General features: G+C 38.2%; 1 protein-coding gene across 3 annotated transcripts; it reads right to left on the bottom strand.

The window, feature by feature from the left end:
• Nucleotides 1-14: 14 nt before the first annotated feature.
• Nucleotides 15-14,702, bottom strand: SLC25A16 (solute carrier family 25 member 16). Of its 3 annotated transcripts, none has more exons than XM_080347933.1 (9): nucleotides 14,500-14,702; nucleotides 13,520-13,612; nucleotides 11,182-11,315; nucleotides 9,707-9,770; nucleotides 3,969-4,090; nucleotides 3,368-3,434; nucleotides 2,442-2,604; nucleotides 1,533-1,601; nucleotides 15-209 (listed from the first exon to the last, which is right to left on the bottom strand). In XM_080347933.1, exons 1-9 carry the CDS (start codon nucleotides 14,591-14,593, stop codon nucleotides 53-55), a joined length of 963 nt encoding a protein of 320 aa, XP_080204059.1. In that variant the 5' UTR covers nucleotides 14,594-14,702; the 3' UTR covers nucleotides 15-52. The 3 variants fall into 3 exon arrangements, with proteins under 3 accessions (XP_080204059.1, XP_080204061.1, XP_080204060.1); XM_080347935.1 differs by having other exon boundaries at nucleotides 14,496-14,675; XM_080347934.1 differs by lacking the exon at nucleotides 13,520-13,612.
• Nucleotides 14,703-15,236: the final 534 nt, after the last annotated feature.

The raw sequence follows: 15,236 nt of genomic DNA, 5'->3' as shown, positions 1-15,236 counted from the left end.
AGATTTACAGGAAAGTTTTCTAAAAAAAAAAATAAAAAAAAATAAAAAAAAATTAGTTGAGGTGCAAGAATTGTTTCATAAGTTCATATGTGGTAAAAGCCACAGCCTGGGAAGGAATACAACGAATATAATTTAGAGATAAACCACGGTATAATCCTCTTCGTATTCCGTGTTGTCGATATACGTATTTCAGTGTCTGCACCATTGTACTGGAAAAATAAGAACTCAAATCATTATTGGATACACATATTCAATAGTCAAAATAACTTTTTTTACACGCAAGGCACTTGTTTTACACGGTCCTTAAGAGATCTATGGAGAAAAACTCACAGAACTCCATATAGCAAAGCATTATAGTCTTTTGAGGACTCAGAAGACAATCTGAACTTCTGCAAGAAATGTGGGCACGAGGGCTGGTAACTGGGAAGAGGACAGTGCAATCCCATCTAAAGAAGTTTCAGTCTGAAAACATCTGCCCTAAAAGATATATTTAAGACATTTTGCACCAGAATGACTACGCGTATTCTGTTGCATATCCGGCAGGAAGGAGCTGAGAAGCATCAATTCTTCTTACAAATGTAATACAGAGAAACAGAAACATAATTTGCCGAATGTAGCAGACGCTTCTTGCATTAAATATCGGTATTTAGGCTTGTATACCATTCTTTCTTTGAGCATTCGGTTCCTACTACCCACTCTTCGAAAGGTCTGCATATGAAATTTTTGTTTAGCTCCAAATTCTACATCTTGCATGTATGTAGCTTCCTCCACTGTGACCAAGACAGAGTATTTTCTCTCAAATGAGAAATGCTAGAATTCATGTTAAGTATATAATACTTGACCTTACTAAAAGCAGAATTTGCAGTATATATGGAAGGAGAAGGATCTTCCTCACATACTTATATTGAAACTGAACAAATGGACATTAAATGCAAAGCAACATAAAAAAATCTGTGAGGTGCTCAATATTTCCAAGCTATTAAATACATTGCTCTTTCAGAATCTCTTCCGTATGGACATTTTTCAAGATGAGAGCTGATTTAATAATAACTTGAAGGATATTATGGTACTTCCACTTCTACTAGAGGAACCCCAACTATATGTGGAGTGTGAGGCATTACTGTAAATGCAAGAAAGACCATATAAAACAGTATTATGCAAAATCATCTTATGGAACAGATTCTGCACCACTAAAACCCTTTGAAACACTTCCTTTCAGCAGAAGCACGCCATCTCTCTCTTAGGAATCCTGCGGATATGACATCATGAGTTAAAAAAATATAGAAAAAAAAGTTACTAATATAAACACAGTATTACCAAAAAAAGTGCCATTGTTATTTCAGGGTTGTTTTTTTTTAATCCCAGAGTGATAATGGCAGCTTTTGTCTTTGTGAAAACTTACTCACTGAAAGAATGAAGAGATCAACAACAGTAGTTTGGGGGTTTTTTGTTGTTCTGGTTTGGGTTAGAACTAAGAATTTAACTTTGCTCAGACATGTAAGAATTCAGTTACTATGGATGAAAATACTTACAGGCACTTTTCAGAGTCTGGAAGAACCGCTCCTAACTGCATTCGCCTTCGAGTTACATCAAGGGGATATCTACAGAGGAAATATTCGAACAGCAGTTCAACCAGATGTGTGATGACTACATGAATATTGTTTAAAAAAGAATACAAAGTAGTCCATGTGGATCCTCCAAGCTCCCTTTTCAGCAAGTTCTCAACACAGCTGAAGTTCTCCAAAAAGGGAGACTTCCCCTATACAACTAAAACCAGCAAATCATATCTCTTAATATATTCCACTTGGCACGAGTAAGGAAGATACACGAAGATCAGATGAGAGTATAAAACAGGCTGTAAAATGCTGGAGGGAGAAGATATCTGAATCAAAAATAAAATTAACAGTTTAAGGATTAATAGAAAATGACAATTGTAATGCAGTGATTTAGTGAAAAATTGACACCATATAGGTCCATTGAATTATTTTATAGACAAAATAAAATATGACAAGGACAGCATGAGAATGGAGAAAGCAGGCAAAGTAATAAAAAAATTAATGCCAAATTATCTAAGACTTGCCTTTTTTTATTATTATTATTAATTCTGTGGCTTTGCAGGTTACATTGTTTTGAAAATAAATTGGAATAATAAAATTCTGCAAATTATGTTCATGGTCAAAATTTCCCAGTTAACCAAACAAGATTCCAACTTATTTTAGGAGATGTCTGAATTTGTTTAACTGACTCAATGCATGTATCCTTAAAGACTCTGAAGATTAAATGGATATTTAGTAAATGAAGTGATAGGAAATAACTGAATTCCAGTGTCTGATTCAAAAACCTTACTAATTAGTAGACTTATATAAAGATCGTATTCTCAGATAAAAGTTTTCTTTAGAATGTACAGCTATATAGAAAACAAAAACAATTCCCAAACTTACGATATCGTCTGAGCTATTGCTCCAGCTATGCCACCACACAGCAGATTGATATGTGTTTTCAAAACTAAGACATCGGGGTTATCTAATGAAGGCCGTCCAAGCAAGTTAGGCGCTTGAGCAAGTCCAATGCTCTTTAAGGTACCAAAGGTAAAAAACGAAAAACCTAAAAGGAAATTTAATTTTATATATTTTCATTAAAAAGCAAACTATTTGTCCTGCATCATCATCATCATAAACAAAAAGCTGCAATTACAATATTAAACTATCACCCATTCTTTTAGAAGCTTTTCTTCAGCAGAAATAGACAAATATTTTTAACTTCTACAGTAACTTCTGTCCAAATGAATCAGTGTTTATAATTAACATTAAAAGAATGCTTTCAATAAGCTAGACTGTGGGATTTAAATTACTGGCTTGCTGTTAAGAGTAAATCCTAAGAACTTTTTAACCAAAGAAAATCTCATCTTCTAAATATGAGTGTAGTTTGGCAGGGCAGTTCTGCTGTTCCTCCATCCCACGTTACCTGCTGCTTTAGCTCATGCAAGTATTTACACAGAAGTCACCAGGAGATGGAGCCAATCCAGAGGCACTAAGTGTCCATCTCCAGAGCCCTCTGCTCTCTCAGGGATCTACCTGTTGGAGAGAAATATCCCACGTGCTTCCTTGTGGGAAAACTGGGAAGCAGAAGAGACTCTAAGTTTCAGAAAAGCTAGATTTTGCTCGTTGAAGATGCTTTAACATATGTGGATCAACTCTAGATTAAGACTGAAGAACTGCAAATCCTTCTAATGGCCTCCTCTCTCCATTCAGTAAAAACCGAACTCCTTGATTTTAACAGAAGCTAATTAATGAGATGTGCAAATATGTTATGTAAATTTATTAGCACACAACTGCTGAAAGACTGCCACGTTCTGTTTTCCACTTACCCGCATATGGCGCCATTCCTACAACAGTTGGCATCAGCCCTCTGTAGAATCCACTAAAACCACCTTCCTTTGAAAGAAAAATACAAGTACATTTGTGGAAAGAAATACAACAAATGTCTTAAGTTGTCTGCCTGTTCACACAGATTCACATGACAGCAATCTGACTAGCAGCATCTAGCAACAAGGAGCTTAACATCAAATTCCATTTCTTGTGCCTGAAGAACTGAGGGTGGAACTGCCTGGCTCCACAGGAGGTAAAGCAGCAAAAATGAAGGCAAAAAATATACATCCAACATCATAATCTAGGAGACATTTCTGCATTATACATAACCCTCCTCCCCAAATTGTTTTTGTATCATTACTATTTGTTGAAAAGCAACTTCTCTCTGCTGTTTTTGACCTCCCATTGTAAATGGACTTAGCTACATCTTAGAAGCCAAAGTAGAAGAAAGCATCCAGATAACTTTTTACATTAAAAAATTCAACATGTACACAAGGAAGTCGTGTTATCTTCCACCAAGTCACTATTTTCAATGCAGTGCAACATTCTTTAAAGAGCATATTTTCCTTTGACAGGACTGAAGATGAAAAGAAAAAATACCTTTGTGTAAATCATCTTGAATGCATGGATAATTCCCATGTACTTGTGTTCCCCTTTTACTTGGAACGCCAGACGAACTCTAACCATATCAAGAGGGTAAGTACAAATCACTGCTGTAATACCTTTATTAAAAACAAAAACAAAACAAGCAAACAAAACTCACCTGCACCTTATCTGATTCTAGGATTATTCTGAAACTACGAATTTCCTTCTGTGGCAGTGAATAGCATACATAAATTATTTTGTTAAAGAAACACATAAAGTCACTTATAATCAGCAAATAGAGACATTAACTTCAGCAACACACAAAGGATTTATGTTTATACTTGGTGTTCACTGAAGCTGCACAAACCTAGGCCTTGAGTTTTCAAAGATTTATGGCCCTAACTGTATTCACATGAGCAATCTTATTTCTATGGTTCATAAGCATCAAGCGTTACTGGATTGCAATCACGAAACCTAATCCTGCCACATCTTAAAAAAAAAAAAAAAAAAAAAAAAATCAAACCACCAAATGTAATGTTTGATTTCAAAACCATTGTGTCAGATACATATACCTATATCCAGTAATCACATCAAATTCTATCTGCTGCATCTGAAAACACTAAATATACTCTAATGACATTTAAAATAAAGTCAGGATCGTACTGATGAAGAGTACTTAACTGTGTTGCATTACTGCATTTTAATAGTTCATGTTACACCAACGCTCTGTTTTACAACTCTGACCAAAAAAGCCATTTCTAGACTCAAGATGCCAAAAAAATCAAGTTTTTTGATTCATCCAGTTCTGAACTACTTCAAAACTGATTAGATGCTGACCAACTTGTAATTTCGGGAAGAGTATACAGAGTACAGAGGATAACTCCTCTAACAGTTACCTCAATAAATTATTTCCTACTGCTAGTATTTTAGGCAAAGAACTCAACTGCTGACAAACAATTTGGAGGGAATAGTTAAAACTGTCTACTAAAAACAGAGGTCATTTACTGGTGGTATACCACCTTCATTAAAAACTGGAAAAAGGAGAAAAAGAAAGCAAAAAGCTTCATAATTGATATTGTTTTCTAGCAGCTGCTCTCATTTAGCTAAACATCACCCTTACAAATTGTTCCTACACAAGTTAAGCACACTCACTGTGCTAGCAGGAAATTGCCACCACTTCCTCTGAAGTTTTAATAGTCAGTGACATCTCTTTTTGTAGGTGTATCATTTCCCCTCCTTTCCACAAGGTCAAGAGAAAACCACAACAGGGAAGGGAAGGAAAAAAAAACATAGAAACAAACAAATACCACAACAACAAAACCCAAACACAACTCCAGCAAACAAACTCTTCATAACTTTTATGTCTAGAGGGAAAAAAAAAAAAGGCAACTTTAGTAAGCTGAATGATCTAACAGAAGATACCAGGATTAAATGGGGAGGAAAAAAAAGAACACTCTAAGTCAGCTATCCAAAAAGCTGACACTGGTCAACTCTCAATTGAGAGTAAAGTTTGTGGCCTTCTGGACTATCCTACCAGTAATTTACTTTACAAGACAGAAACATCTCTTTCAGAGATTTTGGATGACTCCTCTGAACAAAAAGCAGACATCCACTGTTGATTCCTGATGTTTTCTCACCCATAGGGTTCAAAAGTTGGAAGCTACAAAACACCAAAGCAACTTTAGGACTGTTTCCACTGACCTACATTATTAAATGCAATTGCTTACACTACAACTTTAGGACTGTTTCCACTGACCTACATTATTAAATGCAATTGCTTACACTACAGCCTTTTCCTAATTGATTGCCTGAGATGTCCAGAAATATTGTAAAATGGATGAACTCAAGCAATTTAAAAAAAAAAAAAAAACTAAAAAAAATATAGGAAAAAAAAAGCTTTTAGAGAGCTTAAGAGTTCACAGGAAAGTCATCCCACTTCAGAAAACCGACAACTTTATCCCCCTTCCCTTTCCAGTCATGCACTGATACATATCCAGGAATATTCTCTGAACATAGGCTAGCAAACAGGCCAACTAAGAGCTCAGTGAATGCACTGATGTACACAGTTCAAAAATAGTACTATTGAAAAAATATCAGATGGAACTGAAAGAAACCATATGCAGGAAGGATTTAAATAGGGTTTGTTTTTCTTGGGTTTTTTGTTTGTTTGCTGTTCATGTAAGAAAAATGTACGTACAAAGGATCAAGATTTCCTTTAGGGCACAGAAGAGACACTATCCTTTCTAGGAGGAACAATGGCCAACTTTGGGACACAAAGTCATAGTGGTGAAGTCTACAAAATTACTTATCCCTACTCCCTAAATATTATGAGTTACCAGAAGTCAGACCACAGCATCTTAAGGCTGATTCCTTTGTCTTGAGGAAGCAAAGTATATCTCAAATAATGAAATTTGAGCCAAAAATCTCTCCCATGATTGGCTAAACAGGACAGAATTGGAAGCATCTCGACAGTGAAGAGAGACATACTGCAATTCCCAGTGTCTGATCTGAAATAATATTAGGGAAATGAAGCTTCTCACTCCTTTAAGGAACGACTTCTTCAAAAACAGCAGACTTTTCCATTGCAAATGTTCACTCAGAAGGCAAGCAAGTCAAGGAGAGACCATTCTTCACTCGCCATATTGTCCTCAAGCACCCCTGACCACTCTTGGGGACAAGACCGTGGCTTACACAGGCCTCTACTGAAACTTGGTGTCAATGAAGCACAACAGGAATTAGACTGTCTTTGATTTGCTTCCCAGGCTTTGGGAGTTAACAATGCGATTAGATGTAAGGGATTTATCTCTGTCTCTCAATTTCCCAACTATTCCTCCATTCTTAGTAATTTTCTTTCTTTGAAAATAAAAAAAAAATCTGGACCAAGAAAAAAAAAAGTGAAAAACATTTACAAAGATCAAGTACTGCAAACATACCTGATGCACAAGTTCTTTATTATTTATGTACCACAGTCTTCGTACTTTATCAACAACTGTGTTGCAGAGGTATGCAGTTCAAAAAGTAATAAGCACAAACCAGTGTCTTGAACTGCAGAAGACATGCTCCTTAACTAGTATAAAGATTAATTTATCAAGGAGGCATCTTCTGAACAAATCAAAGCTTCAGGAACTATGCAGATAAATAGCTGATGACAAAGAATACTTATCAGACAGCTTAAAGAACTGCCTAATTTACAAGTCCTAATATTTCTAGACCTCCGATATATAACTGTTTCTTTCTGAATTGCATATGAAGAAATAAACAGTGCAGATTCTTTTAATATGCTGACTCAAATAGGTAACTGTTAATTCCATACTATTTACAATTGAGACAGTATCCTAGATCAGTACTATTTTCCAATTGCTTTCACTGAAGGTAAAAAGGTAAAAACAGAACCATACTTTCTGTATTAGTTTAACAGAACTTGTGTTAATTCTAGATTAAAAAAAAAAAAAAAGCCAAAGAAGGCTAGATGTTAAGTAACCAAGTGCAGGGAAGGAAATACATAATTCTGTGGTTTAATTCCGATTTTTAAATTTAAAAATGAAAAAAAAATTGCAAAATCATCCAGTGATACAGGACTTATTTGATAATTCTGTTTCCTAAACCACACTAACCTCTATGATTTCTCTATCTTCTCCCCAGCTCTGTCTTTCCTTAAAAGAAGTTATACACCATTTATCTGTTAATGAGGTGTTAGAGCTGAAATTTGAATCACACAAGACTCAGGAAATTCAGAGTTAAAGTTTCCACAGTCACTTTAACTTGGCCTCCTTAAATACATGCATTTCAATAGGTTTTTCTTTTCTCTCACTCCACTACCCCCATCCTCACTGCCTTGCTTTTCATCCTGTTTATCAGTTACAGAAGATACTCAAATATTTCCCACCACTTTGAAGCTGTTTCAGGTCTGTTGACTGCTAGTAAAGTTGGAAACTGGCATAAGCAAGATTGAAGAATCAGTAGCATACACAGAAGTGAAAGCAGATAGTTGTGCAGCTAGATGGTGTAGAAGGGACAAAAAGGAGAGGGAAACAAGGGTTATGCATTTTCAGCTGGGTTACAAGAAAATGTGGAGACCCCTCTTCACCAACAGCAGGGTACACGCAGCACACCACATCCTTTAGTCATTTAAACTTGGAATAAACAGAATAATATCCCTATCGAGGCCAGCAAGAGACTACGCCACAGGAGTTACAGCAAGAAATATTACCAATTGCTTTTAAAAGCCTTTTCTTATTTTGTTTGCAAATCTAGAGAACCTCTGTATCAGCTTTCAAACTCTATGCTCTTCTTAGTGCCTCCTTCCTCTTCTGTATCTTCTCGGCATCCTCAATATAAATCCTCCTCTCTTATGGTATCTAATGAATATCCCAAAAAGCAGTTAATGCCACCTAGTAAACAAATAGTAAGACGCGATACTATCACTATACCTGACAGCTACACACACCACCTAAGTCTACTCAGTTTTGGGGTTCTCAATACCACACTATTCAGTATCTTGTACTGAAATGCACCATATGAAGCATTTAATTTAACCATAGTTTCCAGATAGTACTGTATATCAATTTCATTTCTGTTACTCTAACCACACAAAACAGATTTAACCAATAAGGTGCTTAAAATTATGCCAGATGCTATTAATTGCTCTGCGCAAAGAATTCCAGCATGTCCAACCTGGACAGAGTTAGGCTGATTATTCAATGTTTTCACAGTGCCTCAGAAGTCAGGCTCCAGTGCTCTGACCAGGCTCCTGAAAAAGCTAATAACAAGCTTTTAGTGGGGGCAAGTGTTCTTTAGTACAGCTAAAGCCGCGAGAAAGAAAAAAAAATAAAACTTATGTATTTTTTCCAGCCAAATTCTGGAACATATCTTGCAAAATGGATTTTGCTAGTTTTTAGGATCTTTGAATTGTTTCATTTCATTCTGTTTTTCCTTTCATGAGGTCCTCCTAGTTTAACTGAAGGTAGTATTAACAAACACCAGTGTTTTTATTCCAAAAGAAGCAATATATTAATTAATACTCATGTCATAACTATTTATGGCCTGTCACTAGACAGTATTATGCCTGGTTTACAAAGTAAAAGCACATGAAGAACCACCTCAATTAAAAACCACCTCAGTATTACTTACCTTCACCTGTTTTTTCTTAGCTACTTTTGGCTGAATGACTAGCAAGAGGAAAACAGAAATGTATAATCATACTGTACACCAGCAGTTTACAAATGAGGTTTTCTACTGCTGTTGCACTAACTGATAAATTATGGTTTTTAACATTCACACACATGATCTAAAGAGTGTCATGACAATCCTGCATTGGATGTTGAAAAGCATAGACATTTCTGGCAAATCCAAAAAGTCCACCTATTTCAGGAGCTGCAATTTCTCTGTTTCTGTGGGCTTAACCTCCACTTAGTAGCCATGACGGACAGGCTGATGAGCCAATTCTACTAAAACCTGAATCTTTGTACTTCATAACTTGATGACACTGGATTTTTCATTTTTAAAAATCCATAATAAATACTGTAAAAATGTGCTTTACAACATAGCACAGAATTCAATGCTTGAACAAATATATTTTAAAGAATACCCTCAGACAGTTTTCAATTAGGCAACTATCCATTACATTAACCTTTTACTAGTATTTTTGCTTATTACAAATTTGCAACAGTCTGACCTGAAAATATATCAAATCATCTTCTAAACAAATACTATTCAGCAAAAGGGATGCCTGAAAATCAAGAGCAAAACTATACCTGCCATGGATCCAGCCATTAATCGATGCACATGCCCTGAAATCCCAAGTTGCTTCTTTATTACCTGCAAAATACGGAACATTTACAATAGTCATATATCAGAAAATACAGGGAAATGCATCACACAGTTTATTAGAACATTAATGCAAACTCCCTAGCTGTTTCAAATAAATTTACAACACTACAAATTCGAACCAGAGCATTACTGTTAAAAGAATTTTCTGAACATTGCTGCTGTTACCAATTTCTTACTAAAAACATCAAAGTGGTAAAATTCTACTAACAAGACAGAAAGTATTTGTACTATTTACTTCAGAAACTAGGTTAATTGTTTATTTAGTTATTTTTCATGTGTGTCACAGCAGGCAAACTGAATACTGTCCTTGTTGCATGACAAAGAGCAAAGGACACTGAGCAAAGTTGAAAAGTGACACATTTGAGACAAGTAATTTTTTTTCCATACACAGCATGTGAAACATACTCCTGTAAAGATATTTTTGTGCCTTTCTTCAACTGCATTAAAAAAAAAAAAAATAAGAGAGAAATTGGACAAGCATTTGGGACCGAAAAGTTCGTAAACTACATTACATCAGGATGGAAGTTAGAAACTAGTTTCCAGGTTTTTATCAAATAACTGAGACTATGATTACATGACAAAAAATGACATGAAACTCATTACATTTACTTCTTTGTATCAGCCTTCTGAAATTTGCTCTTTAGGGAAGGGAATCACAATTTCAATCTCACCGTCTTCCATAAAGATCCTGCGATTTACTTCACTGGGTACAAAATCTGACCTTTCAAACAGAATTCCTCATTGCAAACAGTAAAATGGTATTTTTCACCACATACACATGACATTTAAAAACATGTTCACACTAACACCTGACCTCCAAAAGATGTTGCAGGGATTTATCATGTATTTATTATGAAAGAGTAAATGCATAACAGCAGAAAGGAATCCACAGATCTTGCAGGACCCTGAAACGAGCATTTTGTTTTCCAGGTCATTTTTATCTAGAACCCTACAGTCGTTTGTCAGGTCAAGTGTAACAGTCATATCCAAACTTCCAAAGTTAAGTTATTCTATCCATCAAGAACTAAGAATCCCAACACAACAAAGATGTTCCATTTTACATTTGCTCCTACATCATTCACAAAGGGCTTCCTAATAGCAATAAAAATAGCAACAGATTTTAGATTACTTGTTTCTTTCATTTAAAAAAAGGTATTATTCTCAAAAATACAAAGATACAAAAATCAGTTGGATGGTTTTTCCTTAAGCAAAACTGCAAAGATTTTCACCGTTGCCGTGACATTCTTAATGGGTATACTCGGATGAAAGTGAGCAACCTTAGAAAAGACATGCAGCTAATTATTATGATGAAAAAGTTTAAGTGTTAGTTTAGATCACTTAAAGAATGTGTATTCATTGTAGGCAGAAAAAAAAAAAGTAATAAAAGAAACTCAACTACCTTTTTATATCGGTCAAATGCCATAAACTGAATTGCGCCATATGGAAAGATTCTAATCATCATTGCCCCATTTCCTTTATACAGCCCAAGGTAACCTTCCTTTTTGGGGACAGCACACAACGTAGAAAACACTCCTGCCAGCAATACAAAAAGAGGTATTTAACAATTACACTGCAAGGTGGAAAAAAAAAAATCAAGCAAATATTACTGTCAATAAGAAAATATGCACAGAACTAAGGCTGGATCATGTTGCTCATGTAACCAGGGAGAGTGGCAAATCCACTTTCAATGCCCAAACATTAGCAGGAGGAGGAGGAGGTTTAAGATGAAGTTTTATCAGCTTGCTCACCTCCCAGACTCAGCCAACCTTCTCCTGAATTCACACATTTGCTCCCCACAACTTGCCTGGCCCACAAGAAGCCCCACTGCAGGGAATCCCAACCACCCACAATGGCTGACACCAGCAACAGAGGGAAGGAAACTGGTTGACTTGCAATTCAGTCAATTCGAAATAAATAAAAACTTAAAAATCTAAAGCCATGGGAAAAGAAATCTAACATCACTACGTGCTAACTTACAGATTAAATGACATCACTGAGGAAATGAAGTAAACAGCAGTTTGAGATGCTCATTACTTACAACTTAATCATCTCACACTTCTTGTTCCAGAGCTGTTGCAACAAGAAGCAACCCTGTTCTCTTTTAATAAGTGGGAAATAATGGAAGATCACACAAAGTTTGGGCAAAACCTACAGTTCTATTATAAACATATTAGTTATGCACAATTGCTACCAAATTAACTTTTAAATTATTTTTTTGCAAAGGAATAAACTGTAAGCATTAAACTGGTTTTACTCACATGCAACTACTTAATAAGGTAAGAGCTGAACATACAAAAGGCTTACACATTTGTCTTACTTTCAAGCAGAAAAAAAAAAGTAGTTGACAAACTTTCATTTGAAGTTTAAATGAAACAAGTATTAATTAGTTTCTGGCGTTCTAAGAATATTAAATCTATTTTTAAGACATCATGCCTCTGAAAACACTTATGCCATTAGAATTTTTCTCTACCCTGCAATGATGAGTTACTGTTCTTATTTCTTAAAACACATGCTCTGACATCCATGTGGCACAAACTCCACAGAGCAAGGGCAGTAAAAACATTTAGTGAGGACTTTGAGGAACTAATTCATTGGGTCTCTGCACTCACACCCATCCCGTCCACATAAGTTTCTTTTTTTGCCTACATGTAACACAGACATGCATTCAACTCAGACACATTTCTAATAAACAGAATCGTATCTAATACGCTATATAGGGAAGAATGTAAAATTTTACTTGCCAATTATGGCACAGGACAAAGCAAACAAAATAAAGATTTAAAATAGCAATCAAACCAATTATTTCAGCCTTCAATTCTTAACTGCAGATATGAGTGCATACTTATGTGACTATGTTACCAAAATGCCACATTACTTGTGTTTCCCTTTTGCAGTTAAGTGAATATATAGCCCTTGAGCTTTGCTTTGTGATTTTTTTTTCCAGCCTTTAAGAAAAAAGTTACCGTTAGTTTCTAAGCAAAAAAATTCTAAAGTTTCATTACATGTAAACTTAACCAAATCAAAATTATTTTTCTTGTGACAACTGCAGCACACCTAAATTTTTGAACATAAGTTATGACATATTTCAAGAACATGTGACATAAAATGCCTCAAATACTATGCACAAGAGGGCACTGTTACAGCTGCACGGCGAAACACACGGACAACCCTGAGTTTCCTCTCTCACCACGATGGAACACGTGCTGAATACACATCACCTGCACCTTACACCAAGCTCAAATCCACCCCTGGCTTCAATTAACATGGACCACACTGCTGCACTCCAGTCCTGCAGGATTTGGCCCTCACTGTCTTGGGATCACCAGCCCCTGGAAAGGCCACCAAGTTCTGAAAGGCACCAATTCCCACCGCCCTGGGAACGACGATCACCGGGCAGACGGCAGCGGGTACCAGCAGTGAGTTTTTACAGAAACGATCCCAGCTCTGAACCCATCATCACCAGCCTCCTGCTGGCTTCATCAAGAGGAAGATAAAGCTGAGTTTTAGACATCTTACTGAGGATTATTCTGACACCTCCATCGCCAACACATCAACCCAGACAGCTGTTTTGTTTATAAACACTAACAAAACATGGCACAGAGACTGACCAGACAGATAGAACCTTCTGTCTGATTAGCACCCTCCTTTATCAGCCACATCACTGAATAAATCAACATACCCCAACCACACACATTGCATTTTAAACCAAAAAATTATACAGGCAGTAGCCATCTTACCTAGATGTTTGTAATGGTGGTTATGAGCCTGCAGCAAAATCTTTACTCGATCCAGTGGTGCAGTAGTTGTTTTGGCACAACATCCTGCAACACCTTTCCAAGAGCAGAAAAAGAGAAGTGACAGGATGCAAAAGTTCTTTATGTCAGCAGATACACACAGGATTTTTCTAACGCGTTTTTAAATGGAACAGAGAAGGAGAAACTCAGGAACTGGAAGAAGCCCCAATGACAGGTAAACACCCTGCATTAGAAGTACGTTACAAAACACTTAGAGCCTTAAAGAAACGTATAAGCTACTTTTCCTGATTACGCAAACCCAGGTTGCCGTCTCAGCTGCTATAGTCGCAGCAGAAGCTTTCAGATAAAGTTCCTCAAGAGTTTTGCACCTCGCTTCCTCCATCCCTTCCGCGGAGAAGAGCCCAAAGGAGCTGGCTACATGTCTGCCGTGTACCCTGTGCGACTTCAGGGCGAGATCCAACAGAGAGAAAACTAAATAAAACATCTTCCTACCCGCTGGCACAGCGGGCAGCTGGGACAACACCCTCTGGGAGGAACAAACAGGATTGTTCTCAAAGAGGTTCGTACTTTGGGGCTGTGTTTACTCGGCTGTCCCCCCTCCGCACCACCTTAATCTTCGCGGCAGCGCGGAGACACGGATACCCCAGAACCCCAACGAGGCTCCGGGCTCTGTGAACATGCAGTCGGCGACTACTCGGGGCTGTTGGCCGGTTCTGCCACACGTGCGGCTCACTCGTGTCCTGAGTCACCGACATTGGCACATCGGGGGAATAAAGAGGAAGAAAAGGAAAGGAAAAGAGCCTCCACTTCCCCGGGTGGCGACACCCCCGAAGAGCCGCTTTGCCGGGGATAGACATGGAAGGGACCTCTGCTTGCCCGCCGCACCCTCCCCGGGCCCCGGCACCCCGCTCTCCCCGGGCAGGGCCCGTAGAGACGGGGCAGGGCCCGCCCGGGGCACCCACCTCCGGCGATGAAGGAGCGCAGCCAGTAGAAGTCGCGGCGCGCCGCGCCCGGGGGCAGCGTGGTGCCGGGCCCAGCCGCCGCCGGGGAAGCCATGGGGAGGGCTGGGCTCCCTCGAGCGGAGAGCGGGCAGCGCACAGTACCCCGCCGCGGCACAGGGGCGGAGCTCGGGGCGGCCCCCGCCGTCACTGCGGGCCCGCCGCAGTGAGCCATGGCCGGGCCCGCCGGGCCGCGCCGCGGCGCCTGCCGATCGCGTCACCCGCGGCCGGTGCGCAGCGGCCCCCGCCCCTCCGCCCGAGGAGTCCCCAGAGCACCCGCCGCGGCTGCTGCCAGGCGGCCCAGGTGGTTCACATCGTCAGGACCCGCGGCGAGTCGCCCGGCTCCGATTTGAGGCGTTCAGCGGTGCCCTGTTCCAACAAATACATATTTCTAGACCTGTATGTGTATCTAAACAAAACCTAAATACCTTCAATTAGGCTATACAATAAAGTACATCGATTTTTTTTTCTAAGCATTTCAATAGCTACTTAATCCATCCTAGAACATCAATATTTCTTTTTGTCTAAATTAGTTTCATCATCTAGCAAAAAAAAAAAATCTAGTATTGTTTCATATCTAGCAAAAAATAACGAGTACTGTTTCATATCTAGCAAAATTATTCAGCGTTTTTACTCATATTCAAGTTTCAAAATGCATCAGAAAGAGAAGTAGATGTTACCAAAAAAGCCCCACCAAAACC

Source organism: Nesoenas mayeri, assembly GCF_963082525.1.
Source record: "Nesoenas mayeri genome assembly, chromosome: 7".
Lineage (NCBI taxonomy): Eukaryota > Metazoa > Chordata > Aves > Columbiformes > Columbidae > Nesoenas > Nesoenas mayeri.
Note: the sequence above shows the minus strand (reverse complement) of the source record. Positions and strands in the feature narration are given on the sequence as shown.

Coding starts and splice junctions, on each gene's coding strand:
- SLC25A16 (XM_080347933.1), bottom strand. CDS start 14,593: ATGGCTTCCCCGGCGGCGGCTGGGCCCGGCACCACGCTGCCCCCGGGC. Junction 13,613..14,499: donor GCGCTCCTTCATCGCCGGAG/GTGGGTGCCCCG, acceptor GCTCTTGGAAAG/GTGTTGCAGGATGTTGTGCC. Junction 4,091..9,706: donor AATGGCTGGATCCATGGCAG/GTATAGTTTTGC, acceptor TTTTTAATAAAG/GTATTACAGCAGTGATTTGT.